General features: G+C 43.4%; 1 protein-coding gene across 1 annotated transcript in view; it reads left to right on the top strand.

Annotated features, from left to right (window-relative positions):
• Positions 1-26,343, top strand: part of RASGRP2 (RAS guanyl releasing protein 2) — a 1,719,722-nt gene that overhangs the window by 1,130,614 nt on the left and 562,765 nt on the right. Inside the window, exon 11 of the mRNA XM_077457736.1 lies at positions 8,312-8,425. Within this exon, the coding sequence (XP_077313862.1) occupies positions 8,312-8,425 (114 nt within the window). The remainder of the gene's footprint in view (positions 1-8,311; positions 8,426-26,343) is intronic.

Here is a 26,343-nt window from a genome sequence, read left to right as displayed (position 1 = left end):
GTATTTATCCCTTTGCGGCGTTCAGTAGGAGTGGAATTAATGTTTTCTTGTATTTTTTTTTATGTCATTTGTACCATGGAACAGACAGGTCCAAGGGTTATTTAATATTCTCTCCCCCGTTATCTCTTCTATGTATTGTAGAATTTTCTGCCAATATTCTTTTATTTTTGGGCAGTCGCACCAGATATGCATCATTGTGCTGATTTGTTTGCACTCCCGCCAACATTGTGGGGATTTATCTTGTTGAAATTTATGGATCTTCTCTGATGTCAGGTACCACTGTACCAAACACTTATAATTTGCTTGAATAGTATTTACTGTATATATGTTGCAAAATTATGTACTGCTTCAATCATTTGTTTTTCCTCCAGTTTTATACCCATTTCTTATTCCCATTTTTCTTTGCAGGGTAACGACCCTCGTCCCTTTAGCTTTGTTAGGATAATATATACTTGAGATATCCCATGTTTTAACTGTGTTTTTATATTACAAAGTTTTTCTATGGATTTAACTCTTTACCGTTACTCAATACAGGGCACTTTCACCCCTTTCCTTCCCAGCCCAATTTTCAGCTTTCATCGCTCTCGCACTTTCAATGACAATTGCACGGTCATGCTACACTGTACCCAAATGAAATTTTTAGAATTTTTTTCGCACAAATAGAGCTTTATTTTGGTGGTATTTATTCACGACTCCGTTTTTTATTTTTGGAAAAAAAACAATATTTTCTTTTTTTTATTTTAAAAGAAATCCAATAAAATCACATTTTGTCATAAATTTAAGCCAAAATGTATTCTGCTACATGTTTTTGGTAAAAAAAAAATTCCGTTAAGTGTATAATAATTGGTTTGTGTGATCACGGACATATGTACGCAAATGATCATATACAGATGTGTGCAGGTGATTACGTACATATGTGGGCAGATAATCATTGGAACATGTGATTTTAGTGGGACATATGTGGGGGACATGTCTTTTTTATTATTTGGGGACATGTGTGTTTTGGAGACATGTGTGGTGACGTGTATTGTGGTGACATGTGTGTTTACACTGTAGGTTTATACTAGACTAGTGATCAGTGAGTAAAAAGCTGTAAAAACAGCTCATACTCACTGATCACCAGCCGGCTGCAGCGATCTGCTCTCCTCTCCTCAGCGACGACTTCCGTGTGAGGAGAGGAGAGCCGATTGCCTAGCAACCGGCTGTTTGTTTACATCACATGACGGCCGTGATTGGACACGGCCGTCATGTGATCAGGAGGGCCAATCACAGAGCCCTCCTGCCGATCCGAGATGTGCCGTGTCCGGGTGACATGAGCGCATCGGGATCGCGCCGCTGCGCGGGCACACGCGCGATCCCCCTCCTTCTGACGGACGTTCCTGAATGTCGAGTCAGAAGGAGGCGGCTCCCACCCGGCCGTATATGTACATTGACCGGGTGGGAAGTGGTTAAGTGTTTTAGCTGTAGGTATTCCCACTCAATGATATGTCACCAATTTACACTTTTTAGCTCCTGTCTTGTCCTTATCCTGCCCTGGGCAATGATGTTTTTTAATTGTACATTTACCATTTGACTTCCTAAAGGTGTCCCTTTACCAGGGATTAAAGAATTAATAAGGGGGCCCCCGGATACCAGCCACCCACCCTATGTGAATGAGTATGGGGTACAAGGCGGCGACATTGACTTCCTTCGCTATTCCCGGTTACCTGTAGCCACGCTCAAAATGAACAGCCTTTTCTCCGTACGGGAAAGTCTGTTCATTTCAAAAGTACGGCGGACTAGCACACACGCGGCTGTATTGTCCACCGGGCTGCGAGTCCGCCAGACTTTTGGGTAAGAAAAGTCCGCCAGAGCCTACACACGGGTGGAATGTCCAGCTGACTCTGGTCCACCGGACTTTTCCGCCGGATAGTTTGATCGTGTGTACTCGGCATAAGTGACATTAAGGGTGAATTATACTTCCAATTTCCCTGAAAATGTATTGTGTCACATATTTTAAATATATTCTTAGTTAGGTCATGTGTTTCTGTGCCCAGTGTTCTAAATTTCCATGGTATCCATTTTTTTTTTTTTGTAATAGTGTCATGCTTAAAGAATCTTCCATCTTCACCCACCTCTTTTTATTGCCCATTCCACCAACCGTGCTATTGTAGCTGCTTTATAGTATCTTTTTTATATCTGGTGCTGCTAAACCCTCATATTTTTTTTTTTTACGGAGAAGTGCAAAATGTATTCTAGTTTCTACTTTAGTTTTTTTTGTTTTGCCATATATATTTTAACATCATTGTGAAATTGCTATCGGCAGCATTTAGAACTTGTATGTTATTTTTGGTAGGATCACCATTTTTAACATATTTATCCTACCTATCCAGGACAGGGGTCTTATCAAGATATTCTTGATCTCTGTTTTAATTTCATTACCTAATGAGATGTAGTTTGCCTGATATAACTTCTCTAGGGTAAGTATCAATTTAATTCCTAGGTATGTTAATTCTTTTCTTGCCCATGTAAATGGGAATAACCTTTGCAGTGCTTGTTTTTCTTTTTCATCTATTCCTATGTTTAATATTTCTGTTTCTATTGGATTAATTTTGAAATTTCATGAGTTCCCCATATTTTTTTAATTCTCTCATTGCTTTGGGCAATGTCAGCCTTGGTCTGGTTATAATATAGTAAGATGTCATCTGCGTATGCCCCCACCTTATGTTCTTCTTCACCCACTTCTGCCCCTTCTACATCCACACTATTCCGTAACATTGCCAGTAGTGGTTCTAGTGATAATGCATATAGGAGTGGCGAGAGCGAACATCCCTGTCTTGTTCCATTGAACATTTCAAAAGGGGACAACATACTTCCATTTACCTTTACCATAGCCATGGGGTGGTTATATAGATTTTCACTCCGATGCATGTATCTTGGACCCATGCCCAGGTATTGAAGTGTATACATCATGAATCCCCAGTCTACCCCGTGGAAAGCTTTTTCCGCATCAGTCTTCAGGAGTAGCGCTGGGGGCTCCCTATCCTTTCCTTTTCACAATATTAATATTGTTCTTATGCTATTGTCTCTGACTTCCCTACCTGGTATGAATCCTGTTTGGTCTACATTTATCAATTCTGACGTCAGTTTTTTTTGTCTTTTATTTATTTCTGACCGCGTATAATGTTCTGTAATATGTTTGAAAAGCCTTTTTAATTTCTGTTTTATGTATTATCTCACCTTTCTATTTTTTTTAATCTTTTCTATATAATTTAAAGTTTTTTTTGTTTCTAGGGATTTTTGCATGATATTTCTCAGGCTTATTTCCCCATTTGTATCTTTCCTTTGCTACATTATTAAATACTTTTCTTGTTTTTTCCATTAAGTCCTTTATTTGTTCTCTTTTTATAATTAATGCCTAGATTAATGTTCAGAAAGGGGGGGAGCCCCCACCTGATGGATGGGGACCCCCTCTAAGGAATATCTGAGAAAGTGGCAAATCATATGCAAGTCTACCGATCAATTCTCCCCCTCTCCCACCATCTCCCCTTCCCCCCTCACCCACCCTCTCCCCTTCTCCCCTCACCCACCCTCTACCCTTCTCCCTCTCTCACCCTCTCCCATCCCCCCTCCCCTTCCCCCCTTCCTCATCTGTTGGTATTTTGACCTCATGGTCTATGAGCAGCATTTTAATTTCCTTTTTTAGGGACTCCCTATGCTCTTTCAGGCCCGAGGTGGAGTTGTGTCTGGCACTGTCGGGTCAACCACTCCTACTATCGGTGAGGTAGTTCGAGGGGACGTCAAGTATCCAGGTCTCTATCCCCTTAATAAGAATCATTTCATAATTTCATCTATTTTCCGCCTGAGTATTGGGCTTCAGTTTGTCGTTCTTTCTCTGGGTTTATTTTTCTGTGGGATCGACAGCCACCGCTCTTCTCCCTGTATAGTTCTTTCTTGTCTTTGCATCGTCTCCCTTAAACTGTCTGGTATTGGGATCTCCAGTTTTGTACAAAATTTGTCAGTTTCTTTGATAAACCTAAGTTTTGCAAAACGTAAATTTTTCCTGCCGTTTAGACATGAGGGGAAGCCTCAGTTATATTGGAGTTTTATGTTTCTGTAGTACCATCAGTAGTGGTTTTAAAGTTCTTCTTAAAGTTTCTTGTGAAAGATATTGAAACATTTGAATAGTATTTTCTTCTAATTTAATTGTGGACTTACCCCTCATGTTTCTCCAGAGTCGTTTTTTTTCCTCCCAGTTATCAGATCTAACTATGATGTCTCTTGGACTTTCCATCGAAATTTCCTTTGTTCTTCTTAGTCTGTGGGCTCTTTCAATTTTTATTTGGATTGTTACCTCTTTATTAAGAAATGGATTTAAAATCTTCCTTATTATCTCTGTTAAGTCTTCTGTCTGGAAGGATTCGGGAAGACCGCATATTCTTATGTTCTTCCTTCTAGCTCTGTGCTCTTGGTCTTCTAATCTATAAGCCTGTTCCTGTTGTTCTCTTTTTAAAGATTGTATTTCTCCTTTTAATTCTTTTATTATGATTGTATGGCAGTCTGTTTTTTTTCTCCACTTCTTAAAACTCTTTCGAGCATATGTCCCGGGTCTTTGTGGATTATCTCCATTTCTCCATTTTAAAGATTTTTCCAAGGCCCCAAACATGGTTTCCATGTCTTTTTTGTTGGTCCTCGTCTTTCCCTGCCTCTAGCACTGTATCCTGTTCTATTCTAGACACTGAAAGAGTGCTTGTCTCTGCAGGTAGTTTATTCTGATCTTTTTTCTCCTTTTTTTTTTCCCTTAGCCTCTGTTTGGCGGCCTTTAATACTTTTTCTCTGCTCCATTCCCTTCCTGGGTTACAAATTTATTCATTGGACCTGGACTGCGGCTTAAGCTAGGACGAGGTGATTTGGGGACTGCTCCTCCTCTCGCCGCCTTCCCCCTCATGTTTTTTCCCAATATTTATTTTACTCCCTTTTTTCCTTCTTTTTTTTTATCCTTACAGGCTGTTTTATAGATTGTCTGATAATATGGCAAATATGAGGACCAGCATGCGGTGGGGTGGTGAATATATATATATATATATATATATATATATATATATATATATATATATATATATATATATATATATATATATATAGTGGGTCGGAAAGTATTCAGACCCCCTTAAATTTTTCACTATTTGTTATATTGCAGCCAAACCATTTACATATATTGCAGCACCCCATATTGACATAAAAACTCAGAATTGTTGACATTTTTGCAGATTTATTAAAAAAAGAAAAACTGAAATATTACATGGTCCTAAGTATTCAGACCCTTTGCTGTGACACTCATATAGAGCTGAATAACGGGGAGAGGTAAGTGTAAACAAACCTCTCCCTGTGCTTCTTAGTGAGCCTGTCACTGATCGTCTGTTCCCCGTCATAGGGAAAGACAATCAGTGACATCACACATCAAGCCACGTCCCCCTACAGTAAAAAAAAACACACACTCACACTTAACCCCTACACTGCCCCCTAGTGGTTAACCCCTTCACTGCCAGTGAAATTTTTACAGTAATCAGTGCATTTTTAATTGCACTGATCGCTGTATTAATGCCAATGGTCCCAAAAATGTGTCAAAATTGTCCGACGTGTCCGCCATAATGTCACAGTCACAATATAAATCGCTGATCGCCGCCTACATACTACCGACCTCTGTACACTGCCCTACATACTACCAACCTCTGTACAATGCCCTACCTACTAGTAGACATGTGTGGTTTGTTTCATTCCAAATGAAAAATATATATATTTTTTCTATTCATTCCTTTATTTTCTATTCTTTTTTTATTGTTTTTGGAAATTGGAAAACTATTTGAATTTGAAAACTTTTCGAAATTGATTTGAAAACAAATAGACAAAACAAATCTCAAATGAATTAAACATATGAAACAAATTTTGCGAAACAAATTATGTAAATAACAAATCAAAACAAAACAATTGTTTTCATTCTGCGTGTCTACCTACTACTGACCTCTGTGCGCTGCTCTACATACTACTGACATCTGTACGCTGCCCTACATACTACTGACCTCTGTACACTGCCATGCCTATTACTGACCTCTTTATATACAGTGAACCAGTGTTTTGTAAAAGGGTAGAGGCGATTCAGTTCGCATTGTGCGCTATACAAGTATTTCATTCATTCATTCATTCAAATATTGAATGTATGCGTTTTTAACTGCATGAGAGTAGTCTACTGGCTTTAACTGCTGCGGCTTGGCATTGCTAATTGCTAAGTCTGTGATCTGTGAGATGTTTCTAGTGTGTTAGTATGCTACCGACTATGTCTGCAGAAATGTTTCTGGTGTGTCAGAATGTTGCTGACTATAGGCCCGTACACACGGTCAGAAAATCTGAAGATAAGTTTCGGCCAATGAACGATCTGCTGATTTTCTGATTGTTAGTATGCTGCTTTTGTGCTGCTGGATGTACAGGCTTGATAATTTTTGGTCTGATGTGACCACAATGTCCGATTTTCTTTTCGTTAGTACAGTTTTCTGACAAAAAATCTAAAGAGCAAGACTAGGCATGCTCAGAAATGAAAGAACACACAGAACAATTCAATACATTACGTTACTTCTGACACTGAGTACCCTCTTCACTTTCGATTTGAGACTAGCTTCAAACAAAAAAACATTGTCCAATAATCTGACCGTGTGTACAGGGCTTAAGTCTGCGGACATGTTTCTGATGCGTCTGTATGGTACCGATTCTGTGTATGCATATATGTTTCTGGTGTGTCAGTATGGTTCTGACTCCTTGTCTGTGAATATGTCTGGCGTGTCAGTATGGTACTATGTGTGAATTGCTGTTTGGCGTATTTTTGGTGTGTAGTTCAGTATCTGTTTTGTGTTCGCTGACATGTTTTTGGTGCGTGTGTATGGTATTGTTTCTTTGCAGGCATGTGTTATAAATAAAAGGATGGTAAACAATAAAAATGGATAAAAGGCTGTGACCTTTAGAATCCAATCAGTAAGCTATAATAGTGTGCTGTAACCTCTATCAACCAATAGGTAAGGGTAATTATGCACAGTAACCTCTAGCAACCAATCAATGAGCAATAGTGATGTGCAGTAACTTCTAGCAACAAATCAGCGAGCAGCTATGATGTGCTGTAACCTCTAGCAACCAATCATTGAGCAGTAATAATGCACAGTAGCCTATAGCAACCAATCAGTGAACAGTAAGCATGTTCAATCACCTTTTAGCAACCAGTTAGTGAGTATGGACCAGTTTTTGTATGTTTACACCATTAAAGTTTTTTGAGATGCATTTATTTGTGATATTGGGGTGGAGAGCATAGGGGGTGGGGGGCATGAAAATGTTTGCACAGGATCCAGTCATTATTAAAGATGGCCCTGGTCAAAGCAATTGTAAATTATGTAATTCATTTTGTAAAAAGATTAAATAATGTGCATAATACCTTATTTACAGTGCCGCTGGGCACTCACGTGGCCTGCTGAAACTCTTCTTCACTGCACCTAGCATTGTAGAGGGAGGGGGCACTGACGTCAGCCGGGAGGAGAGGAGAAGTTCTCCGGTGGGTCACGTGTGCACCTAGCAATGCTGTAGATAAGGTATTTTCCACAATAAAGTTACAAAAGGAGACAAACTGCACATTATATAATCTTTTTACAAAACAAATTACATGTTTTTACAACGACTTTAACTAGCGTTTATTTTCGGAGTAGGGCTTATATTGCAACCATTCCCAAAAATAACGCTAGGTCTTATTTTCAGGGTAGGGCTTATTATTGGGGAAACAGGGTAGTAGCTTAACCACTGAAGAGATATTTGAATAAAGTGCTAGCATTCAAGCAGGTACCAGGGATGCAGTATTTTATAAAACGCTTAGAAAATCCATTTCACACACACAATATAAAGTCTTAAAAGTAATATCATCGTGCATTAACATTAGCTTACACAAAGCTAATACTTTGGAGGGTTTACTAAAATGGGAGCACTTAGAATCTGGTGCAGCTGTGCAAGGTAGCCAATTAGCCGCTTACTTCAGCTTGTTCAACTATGCAGTGGTAAGAAAACCTGGAAGCTGATTGGTTTCTGTGCAAAACTGCACCAGATTTTGCATGCTCCAGTTTTAGTAAATCTCCCCCTTTGATTTACAATTTTATTTACACAAAACTGTAATTGTATTTATCTGTAGTGAAGTAAGCTTATTAACAATACCATACTGTTACCATTATTAAAGGTAGTATTTTACCTGTCACTTAGCAGACATATGTGATTAAAAATATTATAAGTAAATTGTTTTATTCCTCAGCAAATCACCATTAATTCACCAGCTTCCCCTTCACATCCTATGGAAGAATGGGCTTTGGTCAAAGCAAAACCTGATGAAGCTTTGTTATGTCAGCACATTGAGAAAATGGTGGAGGTAAGTACATTGCTACTGCAATTTGAAATCTTTCACTTCACTGATGATGCAGTCTAAGCTTTTACAAGATATCCAGAACCATTTAATACCACTGCTGACTTTTCTTCTGAAATGCTAGTTGCATACTGGGCACTAGGAATGATCCAAACACCCCCCGGTTTGGTTCGTGGCAGAACATGTGAACAATCCCCGTTAAAGTCTATGGAACTCGAACGTGAAAAAATCAAAAGTGCTAATTTTAAAGGCTAATATGCAAGTTATTGTCATAAAAAGTGTTTGGGGAGGCATGCAAAGTAACGTACCGGTATGTTACCTGCCTCCCCCAGTGCCCGAGGCAGTCGGCATCATTCCGGGAGCGATCCATGCTGAGGGGGATGACACTGATTCATGGCCACCGCCCTCACGATCGCTTCCGGCAAATGGAATCCTTCCCATGCTTCTGTAATGTAAACAGAAGCAACGGAAATTATGTAATCTCTCCTTGTGGAGCCTTTTCGTTCTGGCTCCCGAGGAGAGAAGACATCAAGTAAGTTTGCACCAACACTACACTAACAGTAGTACATGCAGGTACACTTTTCACCCCCCGATCACCCCCCTGCACTCCCTGTCCCAGTGACACCAATAGCAGTTTTTTTTTTTTTTTACTGATTATTGCATTGGTGCATTGTGACTGTTATAAGTGGTAGGGCAGTTAGGGTTAGCCCCCTTTAGGTCTAGGGTACCCCCCTAACCCCCAGTAAAAGTTTAACCCCGTGATCACCCCCCATCGCCAGTGTCACTAAGTGATCATTTTTCTGATCGCTGTATTAGTGTCACAGGTGACGCTAGTTAGGCAGTTAAGTATCTAAGTTTGTCGTTAGCTTTTTATAACGTCAGGTACCCCGATATACTACCTAATAAAGGTTTTAATCCCCTGCCCCCTAGTTATCCCTTTCACCAGTGATCACTGTATAACTGTTACAGGTGACGCTGGTTAATTCGTTTGTTTTTATGGTGTCAGGGTACCCACCGTTTATTACCTAATAAAGGTTTAACCCCCTGATCACCCGGCGGGTGATATAAGTTAGGTTTTAGGGTCTGCGTTGTCCTAGGCAGCGTCAGGTTAGTGCCAGTACCACTAACACCCAAGCACGCAGCATAAACCTCCCTCAGTGGTATAGTATCTGAACGGATCGATATCTAATCAGATCTATACTAGCGTCCCCAGCAGTTTAGGGTTCCCAAAAACGCAGTGTTAGCCCATGTACACACGGTCGGAGATTTTGCCAACCAAATCCGTTGGATTTTGCCCGTCGGATTTAGTCCGACTGATTGTGTCTGAAACTGTTGCATACACACAGTCGGGCCAAGTTGGCGAAAAATCCGATCTTTCAGAACGTGATGACGTAATTTTGTTACGATGGGACTACATTCAGGCTAGTAGCCAATAGCTTTGATGTAGGAATTTGATCTGAGCATGCGTGGCACTTGGTCCGATGAAAATGCTCTACACATGATCGGATTAGGTCCGTCCGGCCCAGTTGGTCGGGAAATATTTCCAACATGTTGGAAAATTGGGTCGGACAGAGATTCGGACGGAATCAGTCCGATGCATACCACACACAGTCGGATTATCTGACGACACGGTCCGATAAGACTCATTCCGCCAGATTCTCCGACCGTGTGTACAAGGGCTGAGTGGGATCAGCTCAGATACCTGCTAACACCTCCGTTTTGCTCCTCTGCCCAGCCCAGCCCAGCCAAGTGCAGTATCGATCGATCACTGTCACAAAACACTAAACACATATAACTGCAGCATTTGCAGAGTCAGGCCTGATCCCTGTGATTGCTAACAGTTTTTTGGTAGCGTTTTGATACAGTCGCTAACATTCAGGAGCTTTTTTACCTGTTATGCCCCGTACACACGAGCGGACTTAAGTCCGACAGACTTCCAAAGGAGTTCCGTCGGAGTTCTGCTGGAATTCCGACGGAGTTCTGACAGACTTTTCGGCCGAACGGACTTGGCCACACACAATCACACTAAACTCCGACGGATTCGAACGTGATGACGTACGACTGGACTCGAATAAGGAAGTTCATAGCCAGTAGCCAATAGCTGCCCTAGCGTCGGTTTTAGTCCGTCGGAGTAGCATACACACGAGCGGAGTTTTCGAAGGGGACCGGGTCCGGCGGAGTTCCGTCGGGAAAATTTGAAGCATGCTTCATTTCTAAAGTCCGTCAGACTTTGGCGAATCAAAAGTCCGTTGCAGCCCACACACGATCGGATAGTCTGACGGACTCGGTCCTTCGGACTTTGGATGTTGAAAAGTCCGCTCGTGTGTACGGGGCATTAGTCTCACTAAAGTACCACTAAATTTAGAGCCCAAAATGGTAAATCGAAGGTACACTAGTGAAGAGGCCTACACGTTTCTGAGCATGACAGATAGTGAAGAGGAAGTCACTCATCTGTCAAATTCAGGCTCAGAATATGATCCTGTAGATGACAGCGGCTCCATGACAGATAGCTCTGACAATGGAGTTGTGGTCCTTGCCAAGGTCAGGCATACCAGACCCCGGTCTTCTTCTTCTGTCATTGAGGTGCAAGAACAGCAGGTCCCTCATATGGAGCAGAGCAGTACTAGCGCCGCTCATCCTTCTGGTGAACTGGCAAGCACCAGCGGCCTAGTACACCCTGGTTGTAGTCAAACCAGCACTGCAGTATAACGTGGTGATGTGGCGAGTCCCATAAGTGCAGTTCAAGCTGGTGAAGTGGCAAGCACAACTAGTGTCCCGCTGTCACCAAGAAGACGAACACAGGCCCGTTGTGCCCATAGTGCCTCCCTGCTGCATTCACCAATCTTAATTGGGAGACCACTACTTCTGCAGCACCGTACCGCCCCCATTCAATGGCCAACCCAGCATTCAGGTGGAAACAGTTGATTTTACGTCACTAGATTTTTATTCACTGTTTTTCACCGAAGATCTCTATAGATCTATTGTGGACCAAAGCAATTTGTACACTGGTCAAAACATCGCCACTGTTCCCCAGTCCTCCCTTGCCAGAGATTGGAAACCAAATATGGTTTCCGAATTTAAGCTCTGGGCCTTTCCCTCAACATGGGCATAACCAAAAAGAGTAATGCCCCGTACACACGAGTGGACTTTTCGACATCCAAACTCCGACGGACTGAGTCCGTCAGACTATCCGATCGTGTGTGGGCTGCAACGGACTTTAGCTTCGCTAAAGTCTGACGGACTTTAGAAATGAAGCATGCTTCAAATTTTCCCGACGGAACTCCGCCGGACCCGGTCCCCTTCGAAAAATTCGCTCGTGTGTGTGCTACTCCGACGGACTAAAACCGACGCTAGGGCAGCTATTGGCTACTGGCTATGAACTTCCTTATTCGAGTCGGGTCGTACGTCATCACGTTCGAATCCGTCGGAGTTTAGTGTGATCGTGTGTGGCCAAGTCCGTTCGGCCGAAAAGTCTGTCAGAACTCCGTCGGAACTCCGGCAGAACTCCTTTGGAAGTCTGTCGGACATAAGTCCTCTCGTGTGTACGGGGCATTTGTTGCGATCATATTGATCCACTGACTCAATTCACCATATGCCCTTGTTCTCTGCTTCCATGACCATGGCACGATACAAGCAGATCTTGCGGTTCATGCATTTCAATGACAATGAACTCTGTCATCCTCGTGGAGACCCTGGATACGATCAGCTCTACAAAATTCGGCCCCTCGTAAACCACTTCAACCAATGTTTTGCAGACTTGTTTACTCCCCATCAAGTTGTCTGCATTGATGAGTCCCTGATTACGTTTTCTGGCCGCTTGTCATTCAAGCAGTACCTTCCCAGCATGCGTGCCAGATACGGGGTTAAGGTGTATAAGCTCTGTCACAGGGCCACAGGCTATACATGTAGTTTTATGGTATACGAGTGCAAAGATAGTCACGTAGAGCCGACAAACTGCCCTGACTACATAAGCTGGCAAGCTTGTGTGGTACTTGGTGTCACCCTTATTCGCAAAGGGGTACCACTTGTAAGTGGACAATTATTACATGATGGTGCCACTTTTTGCTCACTTGTTTGATCAGCAGATTGGAGCATGTGGCTCCATGCAACCTAATCGCCGGGGCCCCAGCAGCTTGTAGATTCCCGTCTAAGCCCCTGTACACACGGTCAGAGATTTCCACAACCAAATCCATCAGATTTAGTCTGACGGATTGTGTCCGAAACTGTTGCATACACACGGTCGGACTAAGTTGTCGAAAAATCAGATCTTTCAGAACGTGATGACGTAATTTCGTTTTGATGGGACTAGATTCAGGCTAGTAGCCAATAGCTTTGATGTAGGAATTTGATCTGAGCATGCGTGGCACTTGGTCCGATCAAAATTCTCTACACATGATCGGATTACGTTCGACCGGCCCATTTGGTCGGGAAATATTTCCAACATGTTGGAAAATTGGGTTCGACGGAGATTCGGACGGAATCAGTCCGATGCATACCACACACAGTCGGATTATCTGACGACACGGTCCGATATGACGTATTCCGATGGATTCTCCGACCGTGTGTACGCGGCATTAGGCTGGGGGAGAGAGCCTGCTTCAAGTGTAATAATGTGCTCACTGTGAAGTGGAGGAATAAGAATGTTTTCGTTCTTATCTCCCTTCATGCAGACACGACGGTCCAAATTACTGCGGTGACTGGTGTTGTGAAGAAACCCATCTGTGTCCACGAATATAACCAAAATATATAAAATAAAAAACAAAAATAATTGTCATTTTATTGTTTTCTCTCTCTCTCTATTCTCTGTCTAGTGTTCTGCTATATTTTACTGCATTCTATTCTGCAATGTTTTATTGTTATTATGTTTTATCATGTTTGCTTTTCAGGTATGCAATTTTTTTATACTTTACTGTTTACTGTGTTTTATTGTTACCCATTTTTTTCGCTTTCAGTTACACCATTCAGCTGCAGATCAGATTTATTCATGTTGATAGCAATAGTGTTTGCTCCCACGATACATAAAGCTGTGACTCCAGTGCTGTAGGAGGTGATTTCACCACTACAGTTAAAAAAAGAGCATATATGCTGAAGCATGGGGGCAGCAGGGGCAGATAACCCCATGCTTTGGCATATATAAATGGTGCATGTATGCCCATCATTAGAAGTGGGTGGATGAAGGGAGGTATTCTAATGGTGGGCATACCCACTGATCAATCTCTTTTTTTGTTCAGCCCACAGGCTGCATGAAAAAAAAATTACAATATAAGGCCCAACAAGGACCAGAAACGTATTGGTATGTTGCTGGACTTTGAGTGGTTATACCAGAATGATGCCTGCAGGTTTAGGTATCATTCTTTTCAGCCAGCGGTCGGCTTTCATGTAAAAGCAATCCTAGCAGCTAATTAGCCCCTAGACTGCTTTTACAAGCAGTGGGAAGGAATGTCCCCCCCCACCATCTTCCATGTTTTTCTCTGGCTCTCCTGTCCCAACAGGGAACCTGAGAATGCAGCCGGTGATTCGACCAGCTGACCATAGAGCTGATCAGAGACCAGAATGGCTCCAATCATCTCTATGGCCTAAGAAACTGGAAGCTACAAGCATTTTTTTACTTAGATTTTGCCGGATGTAAACAGCGTCATTGGGAAATTAGGAAAGCATTTTATCACACCGATCATGGTGTGGTCAGATGCTTTGAGGGCAGAGGAGAGATCTAGGGTTTTTTTCAAAAAAGACTATCTGTCACTACCTATTGCTATCATAGGGGATATTTACATTCCCTGAGATAACAATAAAAATGATAAAAAAAGAAAATGAAAGGAACAGTATAAAAAGAAGACAAAAAAAATCAAAAACCCTTTCCCCCCTGCTCTCGTGCAAAGGCGAACGCAAGTGTCGGTCTGACATATAAACAGCAATTGAACGATGCATGTGAGGTATCACCACGAAGGTCAGATCGAGGGCAGTAATTTCAGCAGTAGACCTCCTCTGTAAATCTAAATTGGTAACCTATAAAGGCTTTTAAAGGCCTTTAAAAATGTATGTAGTTTGTCGCCACTCACGTTTGTGCACAATTTTAAACCATGTCGTGTTTGGTATTCATGTACTCGGCCTAAGATCATCTTTTTTATTTTCATGCATTTCATCAAACATTTGGGCAATATAGTGTATTTTAGTGCATTAAAATTTTTAAAAATGTGTTTTTCCCAAGAAAAAGCGTTTGAAAAATCGCTGCACAAATACTGTGCTAAAAAAATAATGAAACACCCACCATTTTAATCTGTAGGGCCTATGCTTTAAAAAATATATAATGTTTGGGAGTTAGAAGTAATTTTCTTGCAAAAAAAAAAAAGATTTTTTCATGTAAGCAAAAAGTGTCAGAAAGGGCTTCAAGTGGTTAGAAGAGTAGGTGATCTGTGACACAAGCTTCTTAATGTTGAGCATAACATACCAGGACAGTTCAAAACCTCTCCAAATTACCCCATTTTGGAAAGTAGACACCCCAAGCTATTTGCTGAGAGGCATATCGAGTCCATGGAATATTTTATATTGTGACACAAGTTGCGGGAAAAAATACAATTTTTTATTTATTTTTTATACAAAGTTGTCACTAAATGATATATTGCTCAAGCATGCCATGGGCATATTTGAAATTACACCCCAAAATACATTTTGTTGCTTCTCCTGAGTATGGGGATACCCCACGTGTGAGACTTTTTGGGTGCCTAGCTGTGTACAGGACCCCGAAAACCAAGCACCACCTTCAGGCTTTCTAAGGGGGTAAATATTTGATTTCACTCTTCGCTGCCTATCACAGTTTTGGAGGCCATGGAATGCCCAGATGGCACAAAACTCCCCAAATGACCCCATTTTGGAAAGTAGTCATCCCAATCTATTTGCTGAAAGCTATGGTGAGTATTTTGCAGACTTCACTTTTTGTCACAAAGTTTTGAAAATTGAAAAAAAATAATTCTTGCCTTTCTTAATTTTCAAAAACAAATGAGAGATGCAAAATACTCACCATGCCTCTCAGCAAATAGCTTGGGGTATCTACTTTCCAAAATGGAGTCATGGGGGGGGGGTTTGTGCCATCTTGGCATTTTATGGCCTTCAAAACTGTGATAGGTAGCGAGGAGTGAAATCAAAAATTTACGCCCCTAGAAATCCTGAAGGCAGTGATTGGATTTCGGGGCCCAGTACGCAACTAGGCTTCCAAAAAGTCCCACATATGTGGTATCCCCGTACTCAGGAGAAGCAGCAGAATGTATTTTGGGGTTTTATTCCACATATGCCCATGGCATGTTTGAGCAATATATCATTAAGTGACAACTTTGTGCAATATATAAATAAATAAACGTTTGTAATTTTCCTGCAAATTGTGGCAAAATATAAAATATTCCATGGACTCAACATGCCTCTCAGCAAATAGTTTGGGGTGTCTACTTTACAAAATGGGGTAATTTAGGGGGGGGGGGGGAGTTGTGCTATCTTTGTATTTTATGGCCTTCAAAACTGTCATAGGTAGTGAGGAGTGAAATTAAAAATTTACGCCCTTAGAAATCCTGAAGGCAGTGATTGGTTTTCAGGGCCCCATACGTGGCTAGGCTCACAAAAAGTCCCACACATGTGGTATCTCCATACTCAGGAGAAGCAGAAAAATTTATTTTGGGGCAATATAACCACATATAGCCATGGCATGTGTGAGCAATTTATCATTTAGTGATAACTTTTTGTAAAAAAAATGTTTTTTTGTCATTTTTTAATCACTTGGGACAAAAAAAATGAAATATTCAATGGGCTCAGCATGCCCCTCAACAATCTCCTTAGGGTGTATATTTTCCAAAATGGGGTCATTTGGGGGGGGGGGGGTGTACTTCCCTGTCATTTTAGCATCTCAAGAAATGAGATAGGAAGTCATAAACGAAAAGCTGTGTAAATTCCAGAAAATGTACCCTAGTTTGTAGACGCTATAACTTTTGTGCAAACCAATAAATATACGCCTATTGACATTTTTGTTACCAAAGACATGTGACTGAATAAATTTTGGCCTAAATGTATGACTAAAATTTAGTTTAGTGGATTTTTTTAAGAACAAAAAGTAGAAAATATAATTTTTTTATATTTATATCGCAAAAAAAAAAATATCGCAGAGGCAATCAAATACCATAAAAGAAAGCTCTATTTGTGAAAAAAAAGGACGCTAATTTCATTTGGGTACAGCATTGCATGACCGCAAAATTAGCAGTTAAAGTGACGCAGTGCCAAATTTTAAAAAGTGCTCTGTTCAGGAAGGAGGCAAAAACCTTCCGGGGCTGAAGTGGTTAAATATAATGCCTGAGGGGATGGTATCTATAGTATGCCTGTAAAGTGGAGCATTTTGTGTTTAGAACAGTCCCGGCACAAAATGACATTTCTAAAGGAATAAAAGTCATTTAAAACTGCTTGCAGCTGTAATGCCCCCACCCCCCCCAGCCCATTACCAGGTCCTTTTGGTCTGGTATGAATATTAAGGTGAACCCTGCACCCACATTTAAAAAAAAAAGGCGTGGGGCCCTATATACGCTGAACAGCAGCAGTATACAGGCGGTCCCAGGGTTACAAACAAAATAGGGACTGGGTTTGTGTTTAAGTTGAATCTGTTTGTAATTTGGAACAGGTACATTTTGTAAGTGTTGCTCCATCCAAAAAATCTATTTTAAAGCTTTTTGGATGACATAGGGAAGGGTTATCATCAACCCTGTAACATTTGTTTTGCTGTCTGTGCCCATGTTTAAAAGATTTCACCTCACTTTCTGTCCCAATGAGAAATGGATTTTGAAAATTTTGGGTGGTTGTAGAAACAAGGATTGGTGATAAAGCATCAGTGGAGACACCTTTTTTTCATATTCACTCTTACATGAGAGAGTTTCCCTTCCTAGGAGTAGAATTCCTCTCACTTCCTGTTGTCTCCCTCCGTTTGTAAGTAGGAGTCATTTGTAAGTCGAATATTTGAAAATAGGGGACCGCCTGTATATACTATACGGCCTGCCCTATACACTCGGCATAAAGTTGGGCCTTAGGTGTTGGTGGTACCAGAACACTGTAAGCCCTCACAGTTACTCTTGGTGAGCGCTGGAACAGGCCCTACTATGAAATATTATATCAAGAATTGTATTTATGCACCCCTGTTAAACAGGGGCATAAAAATTGGGCCTGTGGTGGTGGTGGTGGTGGCACAACACTGTAAAGCCTCACAGATACTTTTATTGAGCACAGGAACAGGCCCTGCTGTGAAATATTAGATCAAAAACTGTAATTACGGGCCCCTGTTCAACAGGGACAGAAAAATTGGGCCTTAGGCAATGGTTGTGGTGCCATGAACTGAAAATATTCCTAGAAGCTATCATCATTAAGATTGAGGAGGAATAGGATAGTCACTCAGCGTAATAGGATAGTCACTCAGCGTCTACAGTCTTCAAGGGATACAACATCCATAGAAAAGTTAATTGGTTACATCAGGTGCTTGGTAGCTGGTGATCCAAGACTGATACATTTTTATGAATGTGAGCTGATCAACTCATTATTCGGTTACATCAGCTTCAGGTGCTTGGTAGCTGTGGGTGATCCAAGACTGATTCATCTTGATGAAGGTCAGTCGATCAACTGATTCGGTGGACAGGCGCACCCTGTGATTGGTTACAAAGTCTCCAGCAGCACTGAATGTGCATTCAGAAAGAACGCTGGATGCAAGACAGGCCAGTAGCTCAATTGCATATTGAGCAAGCTCTGGCCATTGGTCCATCCTCAAGACCCAGTAACCCAGTGGATGCTCTGTTGGAAAGGTCTCCAAGTCTGATCTTGCCCCTATATATTCCTGCACCATGTAATTCAGATGCTGGCAATGGTTGCTGGAACCGATCAGACCTGGGCGCTGAGGACTCAAGAATTGTCTGAAGGCATCGGTCAGCCGGCCACCTTCTCCACTGCTCTTTCTGTGACTGCACGAAGCCTCAGCAACACTTTGTCCTGGAAATTGTAACCTCCCAGTCTCCCAGGGAGGTTACGGAAACGCATTGCACAAACCTTTCTGCAAGGCCTCCCGAAGATGTTTCAACCTCTGCTCCCTCTGCGAAGGCTGGATAAGTTCTGCAACCTTACCCTTGTAATGTGGATCAAGAAGGGTTGCCAGCCAGTAATGATCCCTCTCCTTGATACCACGAATCCTAGGGTCCTTTCACAGGCTTTGCAGGATCAGGGAGGCCATGCAGTGTAGGTTTGCAGGGGCATGCAATTCTGAGTCCTCTGGGTCATTAAGGATCACATGATCCTCAACACCTCCTCCCAGCCACGTACAACTTCATGGGTTTCTGGGGACTGAAAACGATCCCTTGAAGACTGCTACTGATGCTGAGTGTTATCCTCCACCTCCATAATGGCACAATCCTCCTCCTCTTCTTCCTGTGTGATCGGCGGGCCTGCAGGAATACTAGTAGCTGGACAAAGGGGGCCTTGAGAGGTAACGAAGTCCTCCTCCTCCTGCTGTTCTGCCTCAAGTGTACTGTCCATTATTTCACAAAGCATGTGCTCCAGCAGGAAGACAAGAGGGACAGTATCACTGATGCATGTACTGTCACTTCTCACCATCCTCGTGGCCTCCTCAAATGATGACAGGACAGTGCATGCATCCTTGATCAGTAGCCACTGGTGTGGCAAAAAAAAAACAAGCTCTCCTGACCCTGTCCTGGTGCCAAACTCACACAGGTACTCATTGATGGCCCTCTGCTGGGTGTGCATCCGCTGCAGCATTGCCAATGTTGAGTTCCACCTGGTTGCATTCTCTTTGAATGTCAGCCAGCTGAGCACTGGCATTATATAACCCATGGAAATGACCACAGACTTTCCTGGCCTGCCTCAGGAGATCCTATAAGCCCGGGTACCTGCTCAAGAACTGCTGCACCACCAAATTCAGGACGTGAGCCAAACAGGGAACATGGGTTAAGTGTCCCTGTTGGAGGGCGGAGAGGAGGTTGGTACAATTGTCGCATACAACCATTCCTGGCTGAAGCTGGCGTGGCGTCAACCACCTCTGAGCCTGCCCCTGCAGAGCTGACAGAATCTCTGCCCCAGTGTGTCTCCTGTCCCCTAAGCAGAACAACTCAAGCACCACATGGCATCTTTTTGCCTGAGTGCTTGCATATCCCCTTAAACGCCTACAGAGCACCACTGGTTCAGAGGAAAAATCTGCAGAGGAAGAGGCCATAGAGGAAGAAGAAGAGGAGAGAGAGCTGTGGCAACATCACCACTACTAGCATTTTTGTGGTGGAACAAGCTCCAACAATGCTGAACCCTGTCCTGCAACCTTCCCAGCTGCCAGCAGAGTTACCCAGTGCACCGTGAAAGAAAGGTAACATCCCTGTCCTGCCTGCTGGACCATGACTCAGTAGTAATATGTACCTTACTGCTGACTGCCCTGTCCAATGAGGCCAAGACATTGCCTTCCACATGTTGATAGAGAGACAGAATGGCCTTCTGTGAAAATAAATGACGTTTGGGAACCTGCCACTGAGGTACTGCACATTCCACAAATTCACGAAAGGGGGCAGAGCCTACCAGCTGAAAAGGCAGCAGTTGCAGTGCTAGCAATTTGGCCAAGCTAGCATTCAGACGCTGAGCATGTGGATGGCTGGGACCGAATTTCTTTCAATGGTTTAGCAAATGGGGTAGGGAAATTTGCCTGCTAAAATCCAATGTTGGTGTACCACTAGCAGATTGGCCGCAAGTACTTTGGATACCTATTTATATACCTTCATTCCTCTCAGTGCAGATTTCTGTGAGGATTGGAGGCATAGTGGGGTTGGAGAGCCCAGCTGATGAGGAGCAAGGAGAGGTCCGCCGTGTTCTTTAATGTGGGTCTTTTAAGTGCTGTTGCCAACGGGCTGCATGGGAGGTCGTCACATGTCTGCTCAAGCATGTGGTGCCCAAGCGGCTGCTGTTTTGGCAATAATTGATACGCTTCAGACGGCAACAGTGTGATCTGCTGCACACATGTCAAAAAAGGCCCCCACCGAAGAACTTTTGAAAATATGTAGGGAGTCAGCAACGCCCTGCACCATGCTTAGCTCTGCGGTGTAATGCAATAGGGTGGCTGCCCTTAAGCTGCCCTTAAGCTGCCCCCTGGAGGGCACTCTGCCTGGTTGGAGATGTGCCCCCTCCTCTCTTCTATCAGGCACCCAAGTAGAGTCAGTGACCTCATCATCCCCTCCCTCCTCATCACTGGAGCAAACTTGGCAGTATGCTGCAGCTCGGGGAACATGACTGCCAGTTTCTTGACCTTCTTGGGCACCCTCTCTTACTAGGCTCACATTACTTCTTTCCTCAACCTGGGTACCATCATCGGAGCATCCTCCTGCAGCATGTACCCAACACTGTGCTCGAATAGTTTGGGGGACTCCTCCATGCATGATGGTGGGGCTAGGGAAGGAGTGACTGTTGACATGGAGCTGATGGAATAGGCCATTTTGGCAGCTGCATTGGCAGACAAACTACTCTGAGCTTGGGTGACAGAGGATGAGGAGGGCTTTGTTATCCATTCCACCAAGTTGTCTGCATGGCTCAATAACACGGACAGCTGTAGAAAGAAAGGACAAGCCTGCCCCACGGCCACATGCTGAGGATGCACCGTTACCAGCACTGTCGACTATAGACACAGAGCCTGCTTGCCCTAGTGGCCTGTGAGAGTCAGCCTCTCCTTGGTGGCCTTCCGGACATGCTGTAAATTTTGTTTAGCAAAACCACACTACACTGTGTTGTGTACTGTGTACACCACCAGGGAAGTAGTAGCAACTGCACTAGGGATGCATGGTACTGTGTACATCAACAGAAGTGTAATAACAACTATGGGTGCACTGTATGTATTGTGTCCACCACCAGGAAAGCAGTAGCATCAGCGCTAGGGTTGCATGGTACTGTGGACACCAACAGAAGTGTAATAACTATAGGTACACTGTATGTATTGTGTATAAAACCAGGAAAGTAGTAGCAACTGCACTAGGGGTGCACGGTACTGTGTACACTGACAGAAGTGTAGTTACAACTATGGGTACTCTGTATGTAATAAATATGCAACAGTGCAGCGCTAATACACCTATTACACATAATATATATTCAAAGTCCTTTACAGTATAGAAGACATAGAAAGCTGGATGAAAAGAGGGAAATTTGATAGTGGCGTTCTCCTCTGTGGTGGTAACAGTGCTCACAGATATCCCTATAGTGCAGGCTAAATCCGTGATTCCACCACCAGCTAGCCAAACCGCTCACCTCAGATATTAGACTCCTGAGCTAACAGATGGGTCAAATGCACGTTTCCCCACTAACAGTAGTCATAACCAAAGGTCTGGGTAGGCAGATGGGTAGGATGAGATGTCTTGTCACTTTACACAACCTCCTGTAGTTGCTCTCGCTTTCTCGTGTTTCTAATCTTGAATTATTAATGCAGAAACTGGATAGTAATGATAGAAACATTGTTTTATCCTGGGGGGGCGGAGCCGGCGCGCAAGGAGCATGGACGCGTGAGGTCTGAGCTCCTCGCCATACGGGACATCCAGCACTGTTTACAGCAACGACAGACACGGACGAGCGGCAGATCTTCACTTCGGAAGACCCAAGGAAGTGCCCAGTCATGTCGCGGAGGAGGAGGGAGCGCTCTCAGCCCGGGAAAATGACGGACTTTTTCGGCCGGCCAGGCCACACAGGCAGGCAAGATGGCGCGCCCGGCACACGTGTGTCACAGGCCGCAGAGGAGGCCTGCACGGAGGACGCTGAGGACGGCTGGGAAACTGTGAGTAGGCACAGGCACAAACATAAAGCACCGCAGGCCGTGTCCCCGTCCTCCTCCAGCACAAATAGCCCAGCTAAATCTAAGCCTAAGCTAACACAAGGGAAGGCGGATAGTGAGGAAAGAGACACGGCTGCTATTATTGATGAAACGCTGGAGTTTCAAGATGCAATCGCAGCTTTCCCCACAAATAATCAGCCAGTTATGGACTCCATCTTGAAAGACATGTTAGTCTCATTGAGGGGAGCAATTCACACTGACATGCTGCAGTTAGTGTCACAATGCAAATCTGAAGTAAGAGCGGTCAGTCATAGGGTCTCTCATATTGAACATAAGATGGGAGAATTTACAGATACCTTTAACAACATGGTGGATGCTCACAACGAACATGATGAGGACATATCCTGGCTTAAAGCTAAAGTGGCGGACCTGGAAGACCGCTCGAGAAGGAATAATGTTAAAATCAGAGGCATTCCGGAGACGGTTAAACCCCAAGAATTGATGGCACACCTCACTTCTATTATGCGTGAAATTTTACCAGATGTGTCGTTAGAGGAACTAACTATTGACCGCATCCATAGGCTGCCTAAGCCACAACACATTCAGGCAAAACTTCCCAGAGACACTATTGCAAGGATACATTACTACAGGGTAAAGGAGAGGTTAATGTATGCTATAAGGCAAGCAGATCATCCCCCAGATTGCATCCCGGGCATTTACATTCTTTGCAGATCTGTCAGCTCACACTATGCAACGGAGACGTAATCTCTTGACTATTACCAAGGCGCTCAGAAACCACAAGATCCCATACAAATGGAATCACCCAGCTACCCTAATTATTACCAAAGGGGACAGAGATCATCGCATCAGTACACTAGAAGATGGCTTGCACCTACTGGGGAAATGGGACATCATCGACACAGAGCAGTCGTCCCCCAGGAATCATCCGGTCCATCAAGCAGTAAAGGACACCCCTGGGAGCTAAAGCGGCTATTCCCGGATTCCGTGTCTGGTTTGTACTTACTGCACCTCAGTCTGGATGACCCCATCGGCATTGAGACTTGTGTTTCCCCCCGTTTTTATCAGCCACTGTTGGCTTGGTTCCTAGGAATCAGTTCCTACTTTTTTTTTTTTAATTATCACCTTTTCTAAGTTTTCTGAAACAAAGGTTCTTACACTTCATTGTTTTGTTCAACGTTTTTTTTTTTGCATTCCTTTTTTCTTGCAACGAGACTTCCTGTACACGCTCACTATCGTGCGCATCAGATTGACTACTGGGTGTGAGCAGAGGAGTGAATAGAGGTTCTTTTTGTATTTTGGAGGTTGCTGCTCTCCATTTTTGGAGACGTCACAAGCTCCTAGGTCATGGCATTCAAGTTATCCTCTTTAAATGTTAATGGCCTAAACAGCCCGCCAAAACGCCATATGTTATGGAAAGAGACCCAGCGGCTGCGCTGTGATATCCAATGCCTGCAGGAGACTCACTTTAAAGAAGGTAACCATCCTAAATTGACCAACAAACACTTCCCCACGATTTTTCTAAGCAATGCCCCGACAAAAAAAAGGGGAGTAGCGATTCTCGTTAAACACACTTGTTTCCCATCAACAAGACAGTGAGGGGAGGTATCTGATACTCAACTGCGAAATTAATAATGTAGCTTACACTATAATCAACGCTTATGCCCCCAATGCTCGACAGGTGCATTTTCTTAACAAGCTATGGAGGAGAATACAAAAGACAGCTAAAGGGCATATTATTTTGTGTGGGGACTTAAATGCAGTCCCAGATAAGATATTAGACGTATCTAATCCCTCCCAGAGGCTCTCCTGCAGGCCTGAGATTGCAAAATTCATAGATTCGGCTGGCTTATATGATGTTTAGAGATGTCAACACTCCACTGAACGAGACTTTTCTTTCTTTTCTCAGGTTCATATGTCCTATTCTAGGATTGATATGTTTCTAATTGATAAATTTTTATTACAACGTGTATCTGGTTCAGAGATCGGTACCATTTCATGGACGGATCATGCACCGGTGTCAATGACGATTGGGGGTGGCGCCTTCTCCACCCGGGCAAACCGGTGGAGGTGTGACCCCCGGTTGTTTAAAGATCCAGAGGTGGTACAGGAGGTTGTAACCGCACTGAAAGAATTTTTTATGACTAATGATGTTGAGGGTATAGACCCGTTTATCTTATGGAATACTCACAAAGCTTGTGTTAGGGGTCTGCTGATTAAGATCAGTGCGGGAGTGAATAAGAGGAGGAGGCAGCGTCTGGATAGCCTTTTGAAAGAAATACATGATTTAGAAATCGTGAATAAAGCTACCCCTTCCTGCTCCACTAGCAACAAACTTACTAAAGCTCGCATTGACCTACGTACCTTACTGGTAGCCCAACATGCCAAGAACATGCATAGACTTAGAGCCAATTGCTATACTCATGGAAATAAGGCTGGGAAGCTCTTGGCTATGCAGCTTAAAGATAAGGTACTTAAACAAAGAATACCTTACATAGTCCATCCAGAAACGGGATCTAGGCTTACTAATCCTAAAGAAATAGCAGATGCTTTTGGCTGGTATTATAGTAGCCTATATAATTTAAGAGAAGATACCTCCACTGTACAGCCCTCACCTGACGCTATAGAGCGTTTTCTCCAGACACTTAACCTTCCGAAATTACAACCATCACACTTAGAGCAATTAAATGCCCCATTTTCGCTAGCCGAAATACAAAAAACTATAGACGCTCTCCCTAAAAATAAATCGCCCGGTCCAGATGGCTACTCCTCTGAATATTATAGGACATTTTCTAATATCTTATCCACCTACATGCAAAGGGTGTTCCATGCAGCTGCCTCCTCAGCTTCCTTTCCATCCGAGATGCTTTCAGCTACTATAGTTACGTTACCCAAGCCAGGAAAGGATCCAGATAAGGTTCAGAACTTCAGGCCCATATCTTTATTAAATGTGGACCTGAAGATATATGCCAAGATTTTGGCTAATAGGCTGTCTGGGGTTCTGCCTCAGTTGGTACAGCCCGACCAGGTTGGATTTGTGGCTGGGAGGCAGGCCCCGGATGCCACTAGGAGGGTGTTGAACTTGATCCACTCGGCGTCCGGCGGGGGGGGGGGCCAGCGGTCCTCCTCTCGCTGGACGCCGAGAAGGCTTTTGACAGAGTCCATTGGGGGTATCTCTCGGCGGTTCTCTCGAGGTTTGGCTTTACGGGTACGGTCCTTTCTGCCATTTCTGCACTGTACACCACACCGTCAGCACATGTGTTCACGGAAGGCCTTTTTTCTGAACAGTTCTATATCACCAATGGCACAAGGCAGGGGTGCCCTTTGTCGCCCCTGATCTTTGCCCTGGTGATGGAGCCATTGGCGGAGAGGATTAGGACCCATCCGAACATAAGAGGTATTAGCTCTGGTTTGACGAGGCACCCTATTACTCTATATGCGGACGATGTGATTCTGTCTCTTGCCAATCCGGAGGAATCCCTGAAAGCAGTATATAACATTTTAGAGACCTTTAATGAGATTTCTTATTACAAAATGAATGCCACTAAGTCCAGCATATTGGGTATTAATATCCCTTCGGATGTGCAGAACCGAATTAAGCTCTCTCTCCCTTACACATGGGCATCTGAATCCATCCAGTATTTAGGTATTAGATTAACCTGCTCCCTATCTCAACTTTATAGATGCAACTTTGAATCTATTCCGTCCAGCTTTGAGGGGGAATTGTCTAGATTTAAGCAGTTTTACCTTTCTTGGTCCGGTAGACTTGCCGCGTACAAAATGTTTTTACTACCCAAACTCCTCTATCTTTTTAGAACACTTCCAATTGTGCTTCCAGTCTCCTTTTATGCAACGCTACAACGCCAATTAAGCAGGTTCTTATGGGATGGGAGGCCTGCTCGAAGTAGTCTTAAAGTTCTAGTTAAACATAGACAGGTGGGAGGAATGGGTCTTCCGGAGCTAAGAGACTATCATATGGCGGCCATCCTGGACCAACTTAGAGTATGGTTCCATGCACCGGGGAAGAAACGGTGGCATATATGTGAGCTAGAACAAACACAGCAAGGGGATCTACCGGGGCTCCTGTATGCCA

Source organism: Lithobates pipiens, unplaced genomic scaffold (assembly GCF_037356315.1).
Source record: "Lithobates pipiens isolate NorthernLeopardFrog02 unplaced genomic scaffold, aLitPip1_a1.2 Scaffold_10, whole genome shotgun sequence".
Lineage (NCBI taxonomy): Eukaryota > Metazoa > Chordata > Amphibia > Anura > Ranidae > Lithobates > Lithobates pipiens.
This window is presented reverse-complemented; position numbering and strand designations above follow the sequence as displayed.